We start from the raw sequence: 14,807 nt of genomic DNA, 5'->3' as shown, positions 1-14,807 counted from the left end.
TGATTTTGTGATATTAACCAATCGGTTGTTTATGTTCAGAATGCCTTTGTTACCCTTCATAACATAACTTTCTTTATTCCATTGCTTGCCCAACCTCAAGCATATTGCCGAAATGGGTTACCGAGTTGCTGGAATGGTCACTACAAATTTTCTTGACAAATTGAAATGAGCATCTAAAAAAGAGTTTGCCACGAGGATCAAGTTGATGAATAAATTTATATACAAAGACTACAAAAATGAGTTAATTGTTAGAGAGAGAAAACAGCGAAATGTCCCCGTGAGTTTCTTTCTATGTATCTAATTATAAAATCTATAGCACATGGAGTGCTTGGCATGGAAAGCAAAGATTTAATTCTATTGATGTAAATCACATTAACATATAAATAAACTCGCAGTAGATGAGAGCAAAAACAGAATAGTGTGTATTTATCATCTTCTTCATTGAACTCTTAGATGATTCCAACAGATGGCGCCAATTGTGAGACCCAAAAAATCTTCTCACATGAATTGTTGATGAGATCCAATGAAAAGACGAGCTTGGCTCTTATAGATCTGTAAGGCTGAACATAGTCGGCATCACACAACTGGGATTGCCGATTGGAGACACTCCGATAATAAAGTTAATCACTAGATTCAGAGAAAGAAGATAAAGGAAATGAAGAGTGTTTGTGTGATATGTGGTAGAGAGAGATCATCCTTACACTCCATGAGGTGCCTTCCTTTTATAGATGGGGAGTGGGCCAAATAAGCCCAACAGTTGGGCCTTTGGCATGCCTTATTTGAGTTAGCCCAATAAGCTGATATATATATTTTTTGGCACCTACAATTGACATCCTCTGTAACTTCGTTGTCCTCTCATTTTTGACCAATGCACCGCTCATCTCTCTTTCTCTCTCTTCATTCTCTCTTTAGATCTGGAGCCATCAACGCAACAATACCAAAAGGGCGACGGTACGTGATGGATGTCCTTATCATCGCCTCTACTTTTCCTTCTTTCTCCCCATCGTCTTTTATGTAGGTAGAGAACCATGGAAGAGGAATACTCAGTTAAAGTTAAAGGAAAGGTTGTTGAGGTAAAACTCGATTTCCAAGTCGATTTCGTATTGGGTTTACTTCTTTGAGCCTTATCAATTACCTGAAGGTCTCTTTTTCAATAGTCAGCAAAGTTGTGTCTGTGAATTCCCAAATTGACATTGAAGGCCTCAACATTGCCGATGATGTCTCTTAGGTGAGTCAGTCAATTCCTTTTTGCTAAAAGTCACAAGAGTTGTGAAGTGTGTAGTTGTTATTTGATAGAGTTTTGAATTTGAACTGGCAAGTTTTTCAAATTGACGATATGTTAATTTCAATTTAGTAGAGCTATTGAAAAATTAATGAAAATTAGGAAAGAGGTTGTTTTTATTTTCTATTTTGGAATTTTGATTGTAAAAAGACTAGTTTTGAAATTGTTTTGTTGTTGCTTAGAAGTTAGAATAGTGTTTTACTTTAGATTTGGGTGTTTTATTGAAAAATCAATAGAAATCAGAATAGGGGTTTGCTTTCATTTTTATTTTACTTGGAAAAATGATAGTGATTGTGATTGTGATTGTGATTGTGATTGTGAATTGGCTTTAACCTACTCTGCATACATGATCTGTATAGCCTCAGATCTGTTGGATTTGAACACAGATCCAACACAGATTTGTAGGAATTCCATTTTTTTTCTTGGCTCTCAGATCTATTTGTATGTTTATGTGTAAGTGTGTGTTTTGGTTATGGTTGTTGTTGATAGACAGATGTTGGATTTAAACAGATAAAAAGAAAATTTGTTGTTTGTAGAATTTCAACAGATAATTTGATCAGACATAATTTTTTAAGAGATAAATTTCAACAAATAGCTTTTATTTGGACAAAAATTAAACAAATAAAAATTTTGATAGATAAGAATTTAGACAGATAAATTTCAACAGATAAAAATAATTTGAACTTCACATAGAAAAAATTTAAACAGATAGGGAAAAAATTTCAACAAGAGGAAATTTTTTGAATAGATAGGGAAAAAGTTTCAACAAATAGATATAAATTTAAACAGATAGTTAGTAGAAAGTCAAATAGATTAAAAAAAAAGAAGTCAAGGGGTAAAATTAAAAATAAAATATTCTTCAAAACTTCTCACTAAACTATTTTACAAATAGTGGATCTCTCACCAATAAAAAATATCCACTGAACCTAATGGCTTAGACAATTGTTAGAGTAGATTTTTTTACCAATTTTCTTTAAAAAATAAAAGAAAACTCATTAAAAACAATTTTTAAAAAATAAAACCAAACAGACAACTATAATAATGTTTTATTAGTACAAATGCCATTTTAACATAATTATTGATTTAATATTAGCTATTGATCTCACTTAAAACTCGGAGATTTCACTATCCTACATTGTTGATCTCAAGAATTTTACAGATGCTTTTGTTTTGTGTGACTTAATTGAAAATTAATAATAAAAAAAATAAAAGTTAAAAGTATTAATTTTCTAACTTCTCGACAATAATTTTTTTTATTATTTATTTAAATTATTATTACATCATAAATAGAAATTACACCAAATATACAAATAATTAGGACAAATTACACTACTCATCCTTATACTTTAGCTCTTCTGTCATTTTAATCTTTATAATTTTAATTAATTTAATTTTAATTATAAATTTATGATTTTATAGTGTGGTCTAATCGATTACTACCATTAACTCTTTTTTTAAATAGAAAATGAGCACATGCGCAATGCTTTTTGGGGCAAATAAATTTGCTCAGTTAAGTGAGTTAATTTCAACTCCAAGTTATTGATCATTTTTGTCAAAATTCTTAATCGGCCTTGTCAATTGAATTAACTTGACACAAAATTTAAAATTAAGAGTCAAAATCAAGTCAATAAAAAGGTTGAGAATAAAAATAAAACAAGAAATAAAATGCAAAGACTACCTGTATAATTTATCCAAACAATTTATTTTATTTTAAGCCAGTAGTTAAGGCGTGAGCTATAGAAATAAAGGATGACCAGGCCCGAGCTTGGGCCACTGGCCAGTCAAAATTCATGGCCCTGGGTCGGCCCAGTACCAAGGATTAATATTCCCTCCGCCCTCTAATGGTATTAAAAAAATAATTCTTGAAATCTTGCCTCACCTTTTATCCTCCTCTAACTAAATAACCTCGAAATCTTGTCTCATCTTTTATCCTCCTCTAACTAAATAACCTCCTTCATTAATAATGGAATTAAAATAAAAAAATAAAAAAAATTATGAAACTCGGTTGCAAAGTCATGAGATTAGCCTTCGTTTGGTAAGATGGCTGGAACTAATTTAGTCTATTAAAAGACAAGATAGATTAAAAAGTTTATAAGATAAAATATAATATTCAAATCATAATCATTTCACTTTTTTTCTCACAAAATTATAAAAAAATCAAAAGTTCATCCCAAACAAAACCTTTTTAGTCAGACTAAAACAGTTAAAAATTCAAGTTAAAAAAGTTCTTCCCAAACGAAAATTTATGATTTTGTTTATGAATGATGTGGTGCATAGTTATGAGATTTTATAGTGGTCAAATTTGTATTGAATGCATTGGCTACTTATGTACACTCCTATCTTGGAGATCAAGGGGTGAATCTTAGATGAAGGAAAATGCTGATTATTTCTCTTTCATTATAAGGATTGTATTGAGATATTTTTTGTTGTAGTTATTAGATATGTAAATATGCATTGTTGGATTATAATTATCCAATTTGATATATTATATTTGTAATTAATCTCTTATTGATTAATAAAAATAAAAGTAAAAAAATTGTACTGACCTTGACTATATAAAGTTTAAAATGTTTTGGTTATGTAATCCAAGTTGACTTTGGTTAAGAGGGATTGTGGAGTTTTTGTTTAGTTTTTTTTTTTTTTTTTTCATTAAATACGAGAATAATTATAAATATGAAAAATATCATATTAAATTGGACAATTAAAATCTAATAATAACTAGAAAGCCCGTAGTCATCAAGCCCAACAGCCACTATTAGGCCAAATTTGGCAGGAATAATTACACATAATCTCATAATAGATAATAAATAAATACACCAAGAATATCAAATCTATACAGTGATCTCTTAAAAAATTCAAAACTCTCAATCCTAACATCCTATGAACCTCTTTCCTACGTGGCACATCCATTCTTCTCTCATTCTATTTTCCACTTTTTTCTTATCTTTTTTTTATATTTTTTATTTCACTTTTTAATTACTTATGGCATGGATATAAAAGATTTTCAAAATATTTAAAAATAGAAGATGAGTTTGACTCTAATGTAGTGATCTCTTAAAAAATTCAAAACTCTCAATCCTAACATCCTATGAACCTCTTTCCTACGTGGCACATCCATTCTTCTCTCATTCTATTTTCCTCTTTTTTCTTATCTTTTTTTATATTTTTTATTTCACTTTTTAATTACTTATGGCATGGATATAAAAGATTTTCAAAATATTTAAAAATAGAAGATGAGTTTGACTCTAATTCAAATTTCTTCATCAAAACTCTCAATCCTAACATCCTATGAACCTCTTTCCTACGTGGCACATCCATTCTTCTCTCATTCTATTTTCCTATTTTTTCTTATCTTTTTTTATATTTTTTTATTTCACTTTTTAATTACTCATAGCATGGATATAAAAGATTTTCAAAATATTTAAAAATAAAAGATGAGTTTGACTCTAATTTAAATTTTTTCATCAATTTATGTCTTACCCAAGGATATTTGAAATAAATAAATAAATAAATTTATAAATCTCAAAACCTAACTTCTATGACAATATGAAATTAGGCAAAAAGATTGGAGAACAAAAATAACGTTTTAAAGAAATTAAACGGGTGATTTAACCAATTATGCAAGATTTTTAACATCTTATGTGAAAATAAGATGTTAAAAAAAAAAAAGAATTAGTAAATTTGCAACTAGGCTAAAAAAAAAAAAAAGAATGTATGAATTAATTTAGAAACTAGGAGATAAAATAAATAAAAGCCAAGTGTTAGGATATTTCTAATTATAAAGTGGTGTTCTAGGATTTAAAATTATTCTTTATTGGGCCATTATGCAGACTTTTATGGAACTAGGGACTAAAATGCTATTAACCTAAGGCTTAGGGTTTCAAGTGTAGTTACCAAACATTAGGGTCTCTATAACCTATCCCCCTTAAATAAATTTCATCCTCGAAATTAAATCATACCTCACGTCTCAAATAATTGTGGATAATTTGCTCGCATCGCGTCTTCACGTTCCCAGGTGAACTCTTCAATACCGTGGTGACGCCAAAGTATCTTAAGAAGTTGAATTGTCTTTCCTCGCAAGTTCTTTTTTTGTCTGTCGATAATTGCTACTGCCCCCTCCTCAAAGGTAGCGTTTTCATTGAGTTGGATTTCTTCCCAATTGATGATGTAAGAAGGGTGCATTATATACTTCCGCAACATAGATACATGGAAAACATTATGTACTCCAGCCAACTGTGGGGGGTAAAGCCAATTTGTACGCAACCTCGCCAATTTGTTGAAGTATCTCGAAGGGTCCGATATATCGAGGTGATAATTTTCCTTTCTTTTCCGAAACGGATGATCCCTCGGCGGGGCTGAATTTTCAAGAAAACATAATCACCGACAGCAAAAGTTAGAGCTCTTCTCCTCTTATCTGCATAATGATCTTGAGCTGCCATTAATCTTTTTCGAATAAGTTTCACCTTTTCTGTAGAGTCTTGCACGATTTATGGGCCCAATAGACTCGCTTCTTTGACTTCAGTCCAACAAACTAGTGATTTGCAAGGCCGACCATACAGTGCTTCGAATAGAGCCATGCCAATGCTGGCCTGGAAACTATTGTTGTTTATGAACTCTACCAACGGTATGTGTTGCTCCCAATTCCCCTTGAAATCCATCACACAAGCTCTTAACATGTCTTCTAAAGTCTGAATTGTACGTTCCGACTATCTGTCAATTTGAGGATGAAATGCGGTACTGAAACATAATTCTGTCCCTAACGCTTCCTGTAAACTTTCCCAGAATCGGGAGGTGAAACGCGGGTCCCGGTCGGACACAATTGATACAGGAATTCCATGTAATCGGATAATTTCTTTAATGTAGAGATGACTTAGTGATGTCAAAGTGTCTGAGAGTTTATATGGCAAAAAGTGTGCAGTTTTCGTCAAACGATCAACTATAACCCATATAGCATCATGTCCTCTAGGTGACCTGGATAGTCCAGTGACAAAGTCCATTGTTACATGCTCCCATTTCCATTCTGATATCAGCAAGGGCTGAAGCATCCCTCTAGGTCGCTGGTGTTCTGCCTTTACTTGTGGACATGTAAGGCATCTGGCTACGAATTGAGCCACATCTTTCTTTATTCCATTCCACCAGTATTGGCGTTTTAAGTCTTGGTACATTTTCGTCCCTCCTGGGTGCACTGCGAACACTGAATGATGGAACTCTTTCAGGACTTTTTCTCTAAGCTACTCATCTTATGGTACAAACACTCTGCCCTGATGTCTCAAACTTCCATCTGAGTGAACCATCTAATCAGGTATAAGATCACCGGATGCTATTCGCGCTTTCATACTTCTGTGACTCTATTACCTCATTCAGTAATTTGGGTGTAGCGATTTGAGCGCAAAGGTATACCTTCTCATCCTGAGCTTTCATTTGTACTCTGAACTCATTAAGTGTTCCGACCATGTTCCATTCCTTGAGTGCCAAACTAGCAATAATTCCCCGGTTCTTGCGACTCGAGGCATCCGCCACCACGTTAGCTTTGCCAGGATTGTAGGATAGAGTAAAATGGTAATCTTCAAGTTATTCTAGCCACTGTCTTTGTCTCATGTTCAAGTCCTTCTGCGTGAACAAATACTTCAAGCTCTTCTGGTTCGTGAAAATCTCAAATTGTTCACCATACAAATAATAACACCATTGCTTTAACGCAAAAACCATTGCTGCCAACTTTAGATCGTGTGTCGGATAATTCCTTTCATGCGGTTTCAGTTGCCTCAAGCCGTAAGCCACCACTTTCCCTTTTTGCATTAACACACAGCCTAGCCCATCGTTAGACGCGTCACAATATACTGTATATCCTACGTCTCGCTCCGGAATGATGAGTATTGGGGCACTAGTCAATCTTCTCTTGAGTTCTTGAAAGGATTGTTCACATGCTTCGTTCCAATCGTATTTTACCCCTTTTTGTGTTAGATGAGTCATCAGCTTGGCCAGTTTGGAAAAGTCTTGAATAACCGTCGGTAATAGCCGGCCAACCGTAAGAAACTGCGAACTTCAAATATTGAGGTTGGCTGCTTCCAATCTAATACTGCTTCTACCTTGGCCGGGTCTACTGCAATCCCATGCTCAGACACAACGTGTCCCAAAAATTTGACTTCCTTCAACCAGAACTCACATTTACTTGCTTTTGCGTACAGCTGGTTGTCTCTTAAAACCTGGAGAACCACTCTCAAGTGTTGCTTGTGTTCTTCTTCAGACGATGAATAGACTAGAATGTCATCAATAAACACCACCACGAATTGGTCCAAGTACGGAGTAAAAATCTTATTCATCAAGCTCATGAACACGGCTGGTGCGTTGGTTAATCCAAAAGGCATTACCACAAATTCGTAATGGCCATATCGGGTTCAGAAAGCAGTTTTTGGTATATCATCATCCGTGACCCGCAATTGGTGATAGCCAGATCTAAGATCAATCTTTGAATAGCACTTTTAACCTCGACGTTGGTCAAATAGGTCATCAATCCGTGGAAGTGGATATCGGTTCTTGATCATCATCCCGATTGAGTTGTCGATAATCTATGCATAATCTTAGTGTTCCGTCCTTTTTCTTTGCAAATAGAATTGGTGCTCCCCACGGTGAGGTACTTGGTCGGATAAATCCCTTTTCCAGTAATTCTTGCAGTTGCGTCTTTAATTCCTGAAGTTCGGCAGGAGCCATACGGTGGAGCGTCAGGGATATTGGTGCAGTACCCGTTTGTAACTCAATACTAAAATCTATATCACGATGTGGCGGTAATCCTGGCAATTCCTCAGGAAAAACATCAGTGTATTCACAAACTACACGCGAAAGATTTAATTCTGATCGGACTTCTTCATTAATGATCAAACTTGCTAACCATCTAGCAAATTGTTGATGCCACTGCATTTTACGATTTGTCATGCTCAGGGAATCCTCTCTATCCCTCTTAAATTGGAAACACGTTCCACTAGGTGTGCAAACCGTCACCCTCTTGTGGTAGCAATCAATCACTGTTCGGTGGGCGAATAACCAATCCATACCCAAGATTATATCAAAATCGGACATGTTCATGACCCGAAGGTTGCAACTCAAGTGTAACCCTGACACTTCTAATTCACACCCTCGATAGATTAATCTTACCCTAATATTTCCTTCCAAGGGTGATGCAACACATAAAATAGTTTCTAAAGGATCACATTCAAGACCTAATGATTTAACACACGATGTTGATATAAAAGAATGTGATGCGCCATAATCGAATAGAACGTGAACCCAAGAATTATAGAGTACAATGTTACCTCTAATTACTGATGGATCTTCATCATCTTTCTCTTGAAGAGCAAAAACTCTGCCTGTGGCTTTTTGATTACCAGTTGGTCCAACCTTTCGGTTTTCTCCTGTTGCCCCTCCTGACTTGTTCGTCCATGGCCTTTGTCTGCCAATAACTTGAGCATTCGCGCCTGAACCCCCTGCTTGATTTCCTATCCCAGAAAGTTAGGGACATTCCGACTTCTTGTGCCCTATCTGATGACAGTGAAAGCATTGGATTTGTGTAATAGGCTTGGTTTGTAAACTTCCTTTCTGACTTTGTTGTTGCGGCTGTTGCGACAGTCTGGTGTATGGTGTCTGTACCGCATTCATTCGGTCATTTCTTCTTGGTCCTACAAAGGACTGACCCCCTTTCTTCGTTTTCATCATCAAAGTCCTTTTTGAGTCTGCCCACTCCCTTTCTGCATCCAATGTTGTATCCACTACATCAGCAAACGTAGGAAGGCGCAAGGGTAACACTTTACCTCTGATAATAGGGTCTAAACCCCACTCAAATTTTCGTGCTCTCTCTCCCTCATCTGTGATGTATCAGGCTGTGTATCGAGCCAGCTCTTCAAACTTGGCCACATACTGAGTCACTGTCACCTCACCCTGTTTCAAAGTTTGAAATTGCCAAATTCGCTCCTGTCTAACTGTATTTGGGAAATATTTTCTTAGAAACAATTCTTTGAACTGAGCCCAAGTCATGCTTGTCGTGTCCCGAGAATTTTTCATCAAGGACCACCAATGATCCGCTTCTCCTTCTAGCTGGTAACTTGCCAGGGTGATCTTGTCTGTATGTACAGTAATGCCCATGGTTTCCAACATCTTTTCTATTTGACGAATCCAGCTCTCAGCGACTCTCGGGTCAGGCTCAACTGTGAACACCGGCAGTCTTTGCTTTCTAAACTCAGATAACAAATATATCCACTCGTTTGGTTGCGTTCTTCTAAGCCTTCCTAACTCTTCAAGAATCTGGTTTTCGACTGGTCTTGGTAACTCCTCAACAGGTATAGGTCCACTGCGATTAACGCCTTGATTGCGAGCTGGACGACCGCATCGGCGTCTTACTTGATCGTTTGCTTCCACATTGTCCATCATCTGCCAAGTTTGTGGGTAATATAAGCTTAGGGTTGTTGTGAAGGCGAAGAGGTGTTCAATAAATAGGCTAATTTAATGTGGTCTGAGGTGTAATTTTTTTTTTAAATGGACAATGCAATTAACGCAAGCAAAATAAAATAAAATAACATACAATACACTAGAATAACCAACTAGATATTTTATATATACGTATATAACAACTTCTTACAATAGGTTACACTATCTAGGTTAGCGTGTAGCGTGTATACACCAAAACAAAACACGTTTCAACAACACAAAACACTATTTACAAAAGTACACAAAAAGGTTTGTCCCATAACTATTACAGCCCTAAGTCAAACGATTCCTCTGGGTCTTCTTCGAGATCTTCTTCGGGATCCTCGTCCGGGTCCTCAAGTGGTAAAGGAGCATATGCCAGGGAGGCTGGAAACTGCTGAGCTGGTGTAGGGGAGTACTCTGATGACACCTTTATAGAGAAAGCAGGGGAAGCTCCGGGAAGTATTGAGATAAAAGGAACCTCTAGCTCAGGAGGATGAGAGCCACGACTCTCGGGTCCAACACGACGCATCACCGGATGCGGATGCGGATCCTCAGCCAATACCTCTTGCCTAAGCTCGACAAAAGTCTGACCATTCCGCTCTATCTGTAGAGCAAACCTAAGCTCCCGGTATTTGCACTGAAGGTGTCGGCGTACCAACGCTCGTCTTGCTTGTGTGGTGTAATATGAAAAGTCCTCCTCTATTTTCCGAATAGCTTTCTTTATCACGTGCTCTGCTCCTAATTGACATAGTCGGTTAAGTCTTTGTGGACTGACAGCCACTGCCCGTCTATTCTGGAAACGAAAAACTCCCCAGTCATCAATGCTTTTTGACGTAGAATCCAACCTACGATCGGAAAAAAAAAAAAATTTTTTTTAGTCCACCTTTAATATGATATAGTATAATGTTAATAGAATATAATAACATAGGAGACAAGGATATCTCAAATCACAACTCGATACACGTTGGTTAAGGATTGAACATATGGCTTTGATACCAACTTGTAACGCCCCAAAATTCATGACCAAAAAAAAAAAAAAAAAAAAAAAATTACATAATACAACTCAAACAGGATAGATAACCAAACATCTTAATATACACATATAGGCAAAGTTAATACCATAGTTAATTCATTTGTGTTCCGCAATAGGATTACAAACACTGACATGCCAAAAGTCAAAGTAAAAAAAAAAAACCACTAGTCTAAGTCTTCAAGTGAACCACGACTTCAACATTTCATCTTGGTTACCTACGGGATAACTTTCACCATCGTAAACTGCTTCCTCACTTGGCATGACACACCATGAGCTTGGAATGCCCAGTAAAAATACACACACCCCCATATCTTCTATCAATCAATCAACCATACACAGAACAAATCAGGTAACATGACATATAATCTTCCAACAAGGACCTATGAATTAGTAGTTAGACTAGACATCTAGAATCCCCCCAAAGAGATCCTTCTACCCAACCACAAGGATTAAACACCGGACTATTCATAACTCCCCCTTTTGCTGCTTTGCAAACCTTACCACCTATGGCCACCTTCAATTATTTACCTGTCAGTGGCATTGATGGACCTCAAAAGGGACGACCAAACAAGTGGGCTCGCTTACACCCAAATCATGCCTAGGGCTCACTTACACCCTGCACATACCATACCAAATCGTGCGTAGGGCTCGCTTACACCCTGCACATACCATACCAAAGGGCTCGCTTACACCCTGAAACCATCGCATAGAGCCTGAATACATCCGTGTCAACCTAGGGGATCGCTTAGACTACTTGCGCAAGACGTAACTCATTTGGTTTTAATCTCATTCCCATGTATATTACATAAATCATTCTGAATCACAAGGGTGAACGTCACCCATTACCAACCCCTTTCCATTTTCCATTTATTAGATCTTTTGCCAAGCAAGTTAGTCACATTCGGTAATTCGGTAATATAAAAGAGCATGAGACAAAAATAAGAAAGGAAATATAGCCCATGATAGTCATACATAGTTATGGTAAAGCAAGCAAATAACATTAGGCATGCTTTGAAATACTTAGAGACAAACAACACAATAAAACACCATTTCCAGCACTGTTCGGTTCTGCAGGGCTAACAAGAGTGCTTTGGAAAAAATACTTCTAGGTCAAATTGGGGGCTGAAATTGCACAGAAATAATAATTAACCTGTCTAGTTTCAATTCCAACTCTCAGAATTTGCACAGTACCTCCAGAAATTCATCTACAAGTTATATTCGAAAACCTGTCCAGATTTGTCACCCTTTGGAAAAACTAGCTTTCCCCTCAATCTACCCAATGATTTTCACCCAAATAAATTCCATTGAAAAGAGGACTCAAAATCCTAAATTTGAATAGAAGAACTAACCTGAGATGATTTTTCTGGAATTTTATAAAATTTCAAGAAGTAGACTATTTTTCAGAGACTCAGGACTAGATTTTTAAACAAAATATCCAAGCCCCAAAAACACACAATTTGGGGCTAATAAAATTATCACAAGCTCTAAACACACCAAATAGCCTACACTAAATTCAGATTTGAGAACTAAATAAATTTGATATTTCTTTTAAATTTGAGAAATTACAGCAGTGCCTAATTTGACAGATTTGCAAGACAATGTCACTAACTCAAACCCACACTTTTATACACACCAAATGCTCTATTTCCCATTAATATGCAACACAAGAGGGCATCTAAACAATAGGATGAGATGGTGAAAGAATTGGAGAAGACAAGAGGAAGAAGTGTTCTTACCTTCTTGAATCACTTTTCCTTCTTGTTCTCTTTTTTTTCCTTCTTACTTCCCTTGATCACACTCTCCCTTTCTCACCCTCTCCCTGAGCTGCTAAAAACGTGAGAGAGGAATTGAGACAGTGCTTCTCAATTTTATAGGCCATGAATTGGGTTAAAAGGACCATTCTACCCTTCTAACTTAATGCCTAAGCAACTTATAAATATCTAGATTTCTTTTCCTACTAATTTGCTACTAATTTGCTCAACTAAAAATTAAAATAAATAATAATTTTTTTTTAAAAAAAATATATTTATAGCTATTTATTTTCTCAAATAAATAATAAGGATTCAAAGAATTAGTAAATTTGCAACTAGGTTAAAAAAGAAAAAGAAAAAAATAGAATGTATAAATTAATTTAGAAACTAGGTGATAAAATAAATAAAAGCCAAGTGTTAGGGTATTTTTGATTATAAAGTGGTGTTCTAAGATTTAAAATTATTCTTTATTGGGCCATTATACTTGGTTATTGACCAAAGGACTCTTTAGTGACATTACCCTAACGCTTAAAGTAAAATTTGGTTAAAGGCTGTTGAAGATCGACAAGCCACTTGCTGGCACTCTTATGGTTGAATTAATAACAATGAAATATAATGGCCACCGAGGAGTTTAGGATCACATCCTCAATATGGCGACAAAGTTGTATTCGTTTTATTCTTGAGTTGTATTGAATTCAAGATCCTGTAAAGTTTAATTCCGCATTATTATTATGGTTACATGCATTATTAAATCTTACATATACATTTGGCCCTGTCTGCACGTTCTCTCTCTACACGTTCGCTCATCGCCGCCATTGAAGGGGAAGATCGAACTTGGCTCATCGACACCTACCCCCTCGCACTCGCACCCGCTCCCTGCAAATGATCTCTTTGAGCCCCACAATTCATTCTCCCAATCCCAATCAGATGGCTGAAGATGATGATCAACCAATTTCCCGGCGAATCCAACGGCTGTCCTTGCACCTAAACCCACCGCCGATTCATCCTGACCGTCAAGTGACCGACGCCCTCGAGCTGCAATCGTGCACGAGCAGGACGAAGCTAAGCGTGAGCACCCAACAGCTGTCGGACTACATCAAAGGGAAGCACAGGGACATAAAAGAGAGGATTTTTGAGTACTTCAATTCTAGGCCCGATCTTCAGACTCCGGTTGAGATCTCCAAGGACGATCATCGAGAGCTGTGTATGAGGCAGCTTCTGGGTCTGGTTAGAGAAGCTGGGATTAGGCCTTTTAGGTACGTTGCTGATGACCCTTCCAAGTATTTCGCCATTACTAAGGTTGTTGGCAGTGTTGACATGTCGCTCGGTATCAAGATGGGGGTTCAGTACAGGTATTTTCTTTTCTCTGTATACTATAATAGTAATACCCTTTTCCCTTTTTGGGTTTTTGCTTTTCAAATTTGAATTTTGTGTTTTGTACTTCTATGTGGTATTGGGTTTAAGACTTTCTGATTTCATCTTTTGGGGATTATATTATATTACTACTGTATTGGATTTTGAGTTGAATGGAAATTGGGTTGTGTGTTTATTGAAATTATTGTTCAGGCAATTTGCTCATTTGGTTACCTCGGGAATACATATTTGGCCTCTTGGTTATGGATTAATTATGCTTATTTGATTTAAAAAAATTGTATCTTTAGTAGTCATATTATACATTGATTTTGAAATATTGCAATCAAGGGTTTAGAATGGATATAGAGAGTGTATATAATGGATATATATATATATATAGAATGGATGTATATAGAATGGATGTATATATAATCAATATATATATATATATATATAGCTATATATATAATACATCCATTATACATAGATCGTTGATTATTATCCATTATATATATTTTTATAGCAATGGATGTATATATAATGGATAGCAATTGTCCATTCTATATATATATATATATATACATCCATTTTTATTTTAGCAATTGATTAGCTTTTGTGTCTCTCTGTAATTTGTTCCTCATATATTTAGCTGTCTATGCTGAAAGAGATCTTACCCTTTTCCTCTGGTTGCTAACAAACAAATGCAGGGGTTTAGCAAAAAAAAGTTTGATATATCTTACTCTTCTTTTAAAATTTTGTTTAGCATTTCTTGAATCTACAATTGAAATTTAGTTGCTTGCCTGCTGCTTCTACAGAGAGAACCCTTCATTATTTTTTTTCCCCATCTAATTTGATTCTAAATTTGAGTTAAAAGCTTCATTTGATATGAAATATTCCAATCCTTTTATCAAATTTTTATTAAAATATTTTT

The 14,807-nt window shown here is 35.8% G+C and overlaps 1 protein-coding gene and 1 pseudogene across 1 annotated transcript; one reads left to right on the top strand and one right to left on the bottom strand.

Moving 5' to 3' along the window:
- Nucleotides 1–7,789: 7,789 nt before the first annotated feature.
- Nucleotides 7,790–8,932, bottom strand: LOC114259985 (uncharacterized). Its single transcript, XM_082908189.1, has 2 exons — nt 8,878–8,932; nt 7,790–8,772 (listed from the first exon to the last, which is right to left on the bottom strand). The coding sequence occupies exons 1-2, from the start codon at nt 8,930–8,932 to the stop codon at nt 7,790–7,792; spliced, it is 1,038 nt and encodes a 345-aa protein (XP_082764315.1).
- A 4,518-nt stretch (nt 8,933–13,450) lies between these two features.
- On the top strand, nt 13,451–13,948 carry LOC145812942 (acyl-coenzyme A oxidase 2, peroxisomal pseudogene; annotated as a pseudogene).
- Nucleotides 13,949–14,807: the final 859 nt, after the last annotated feature.

This window comes from Camellia sinensis, chromosome 15 (assembly GCF_055761805.1).
Source record: "Camellia sinensis isolate YWXY chromosome 15, ASM5576180v1, whole genome shotgun sequence".
Taxonomy (NCBI): domain Eukaryota; kingdom Viridiplantae; phylum Streptophyta; class Magnoliopsida; order Ericales; family Theaceae; genus Camellia; species Camellia sinensis.
The sequence above is the reverse complement of the archived record's forward strand: the minus strand, read 5'-3'. Positions and strand labels throughout refer to the sequence as shown.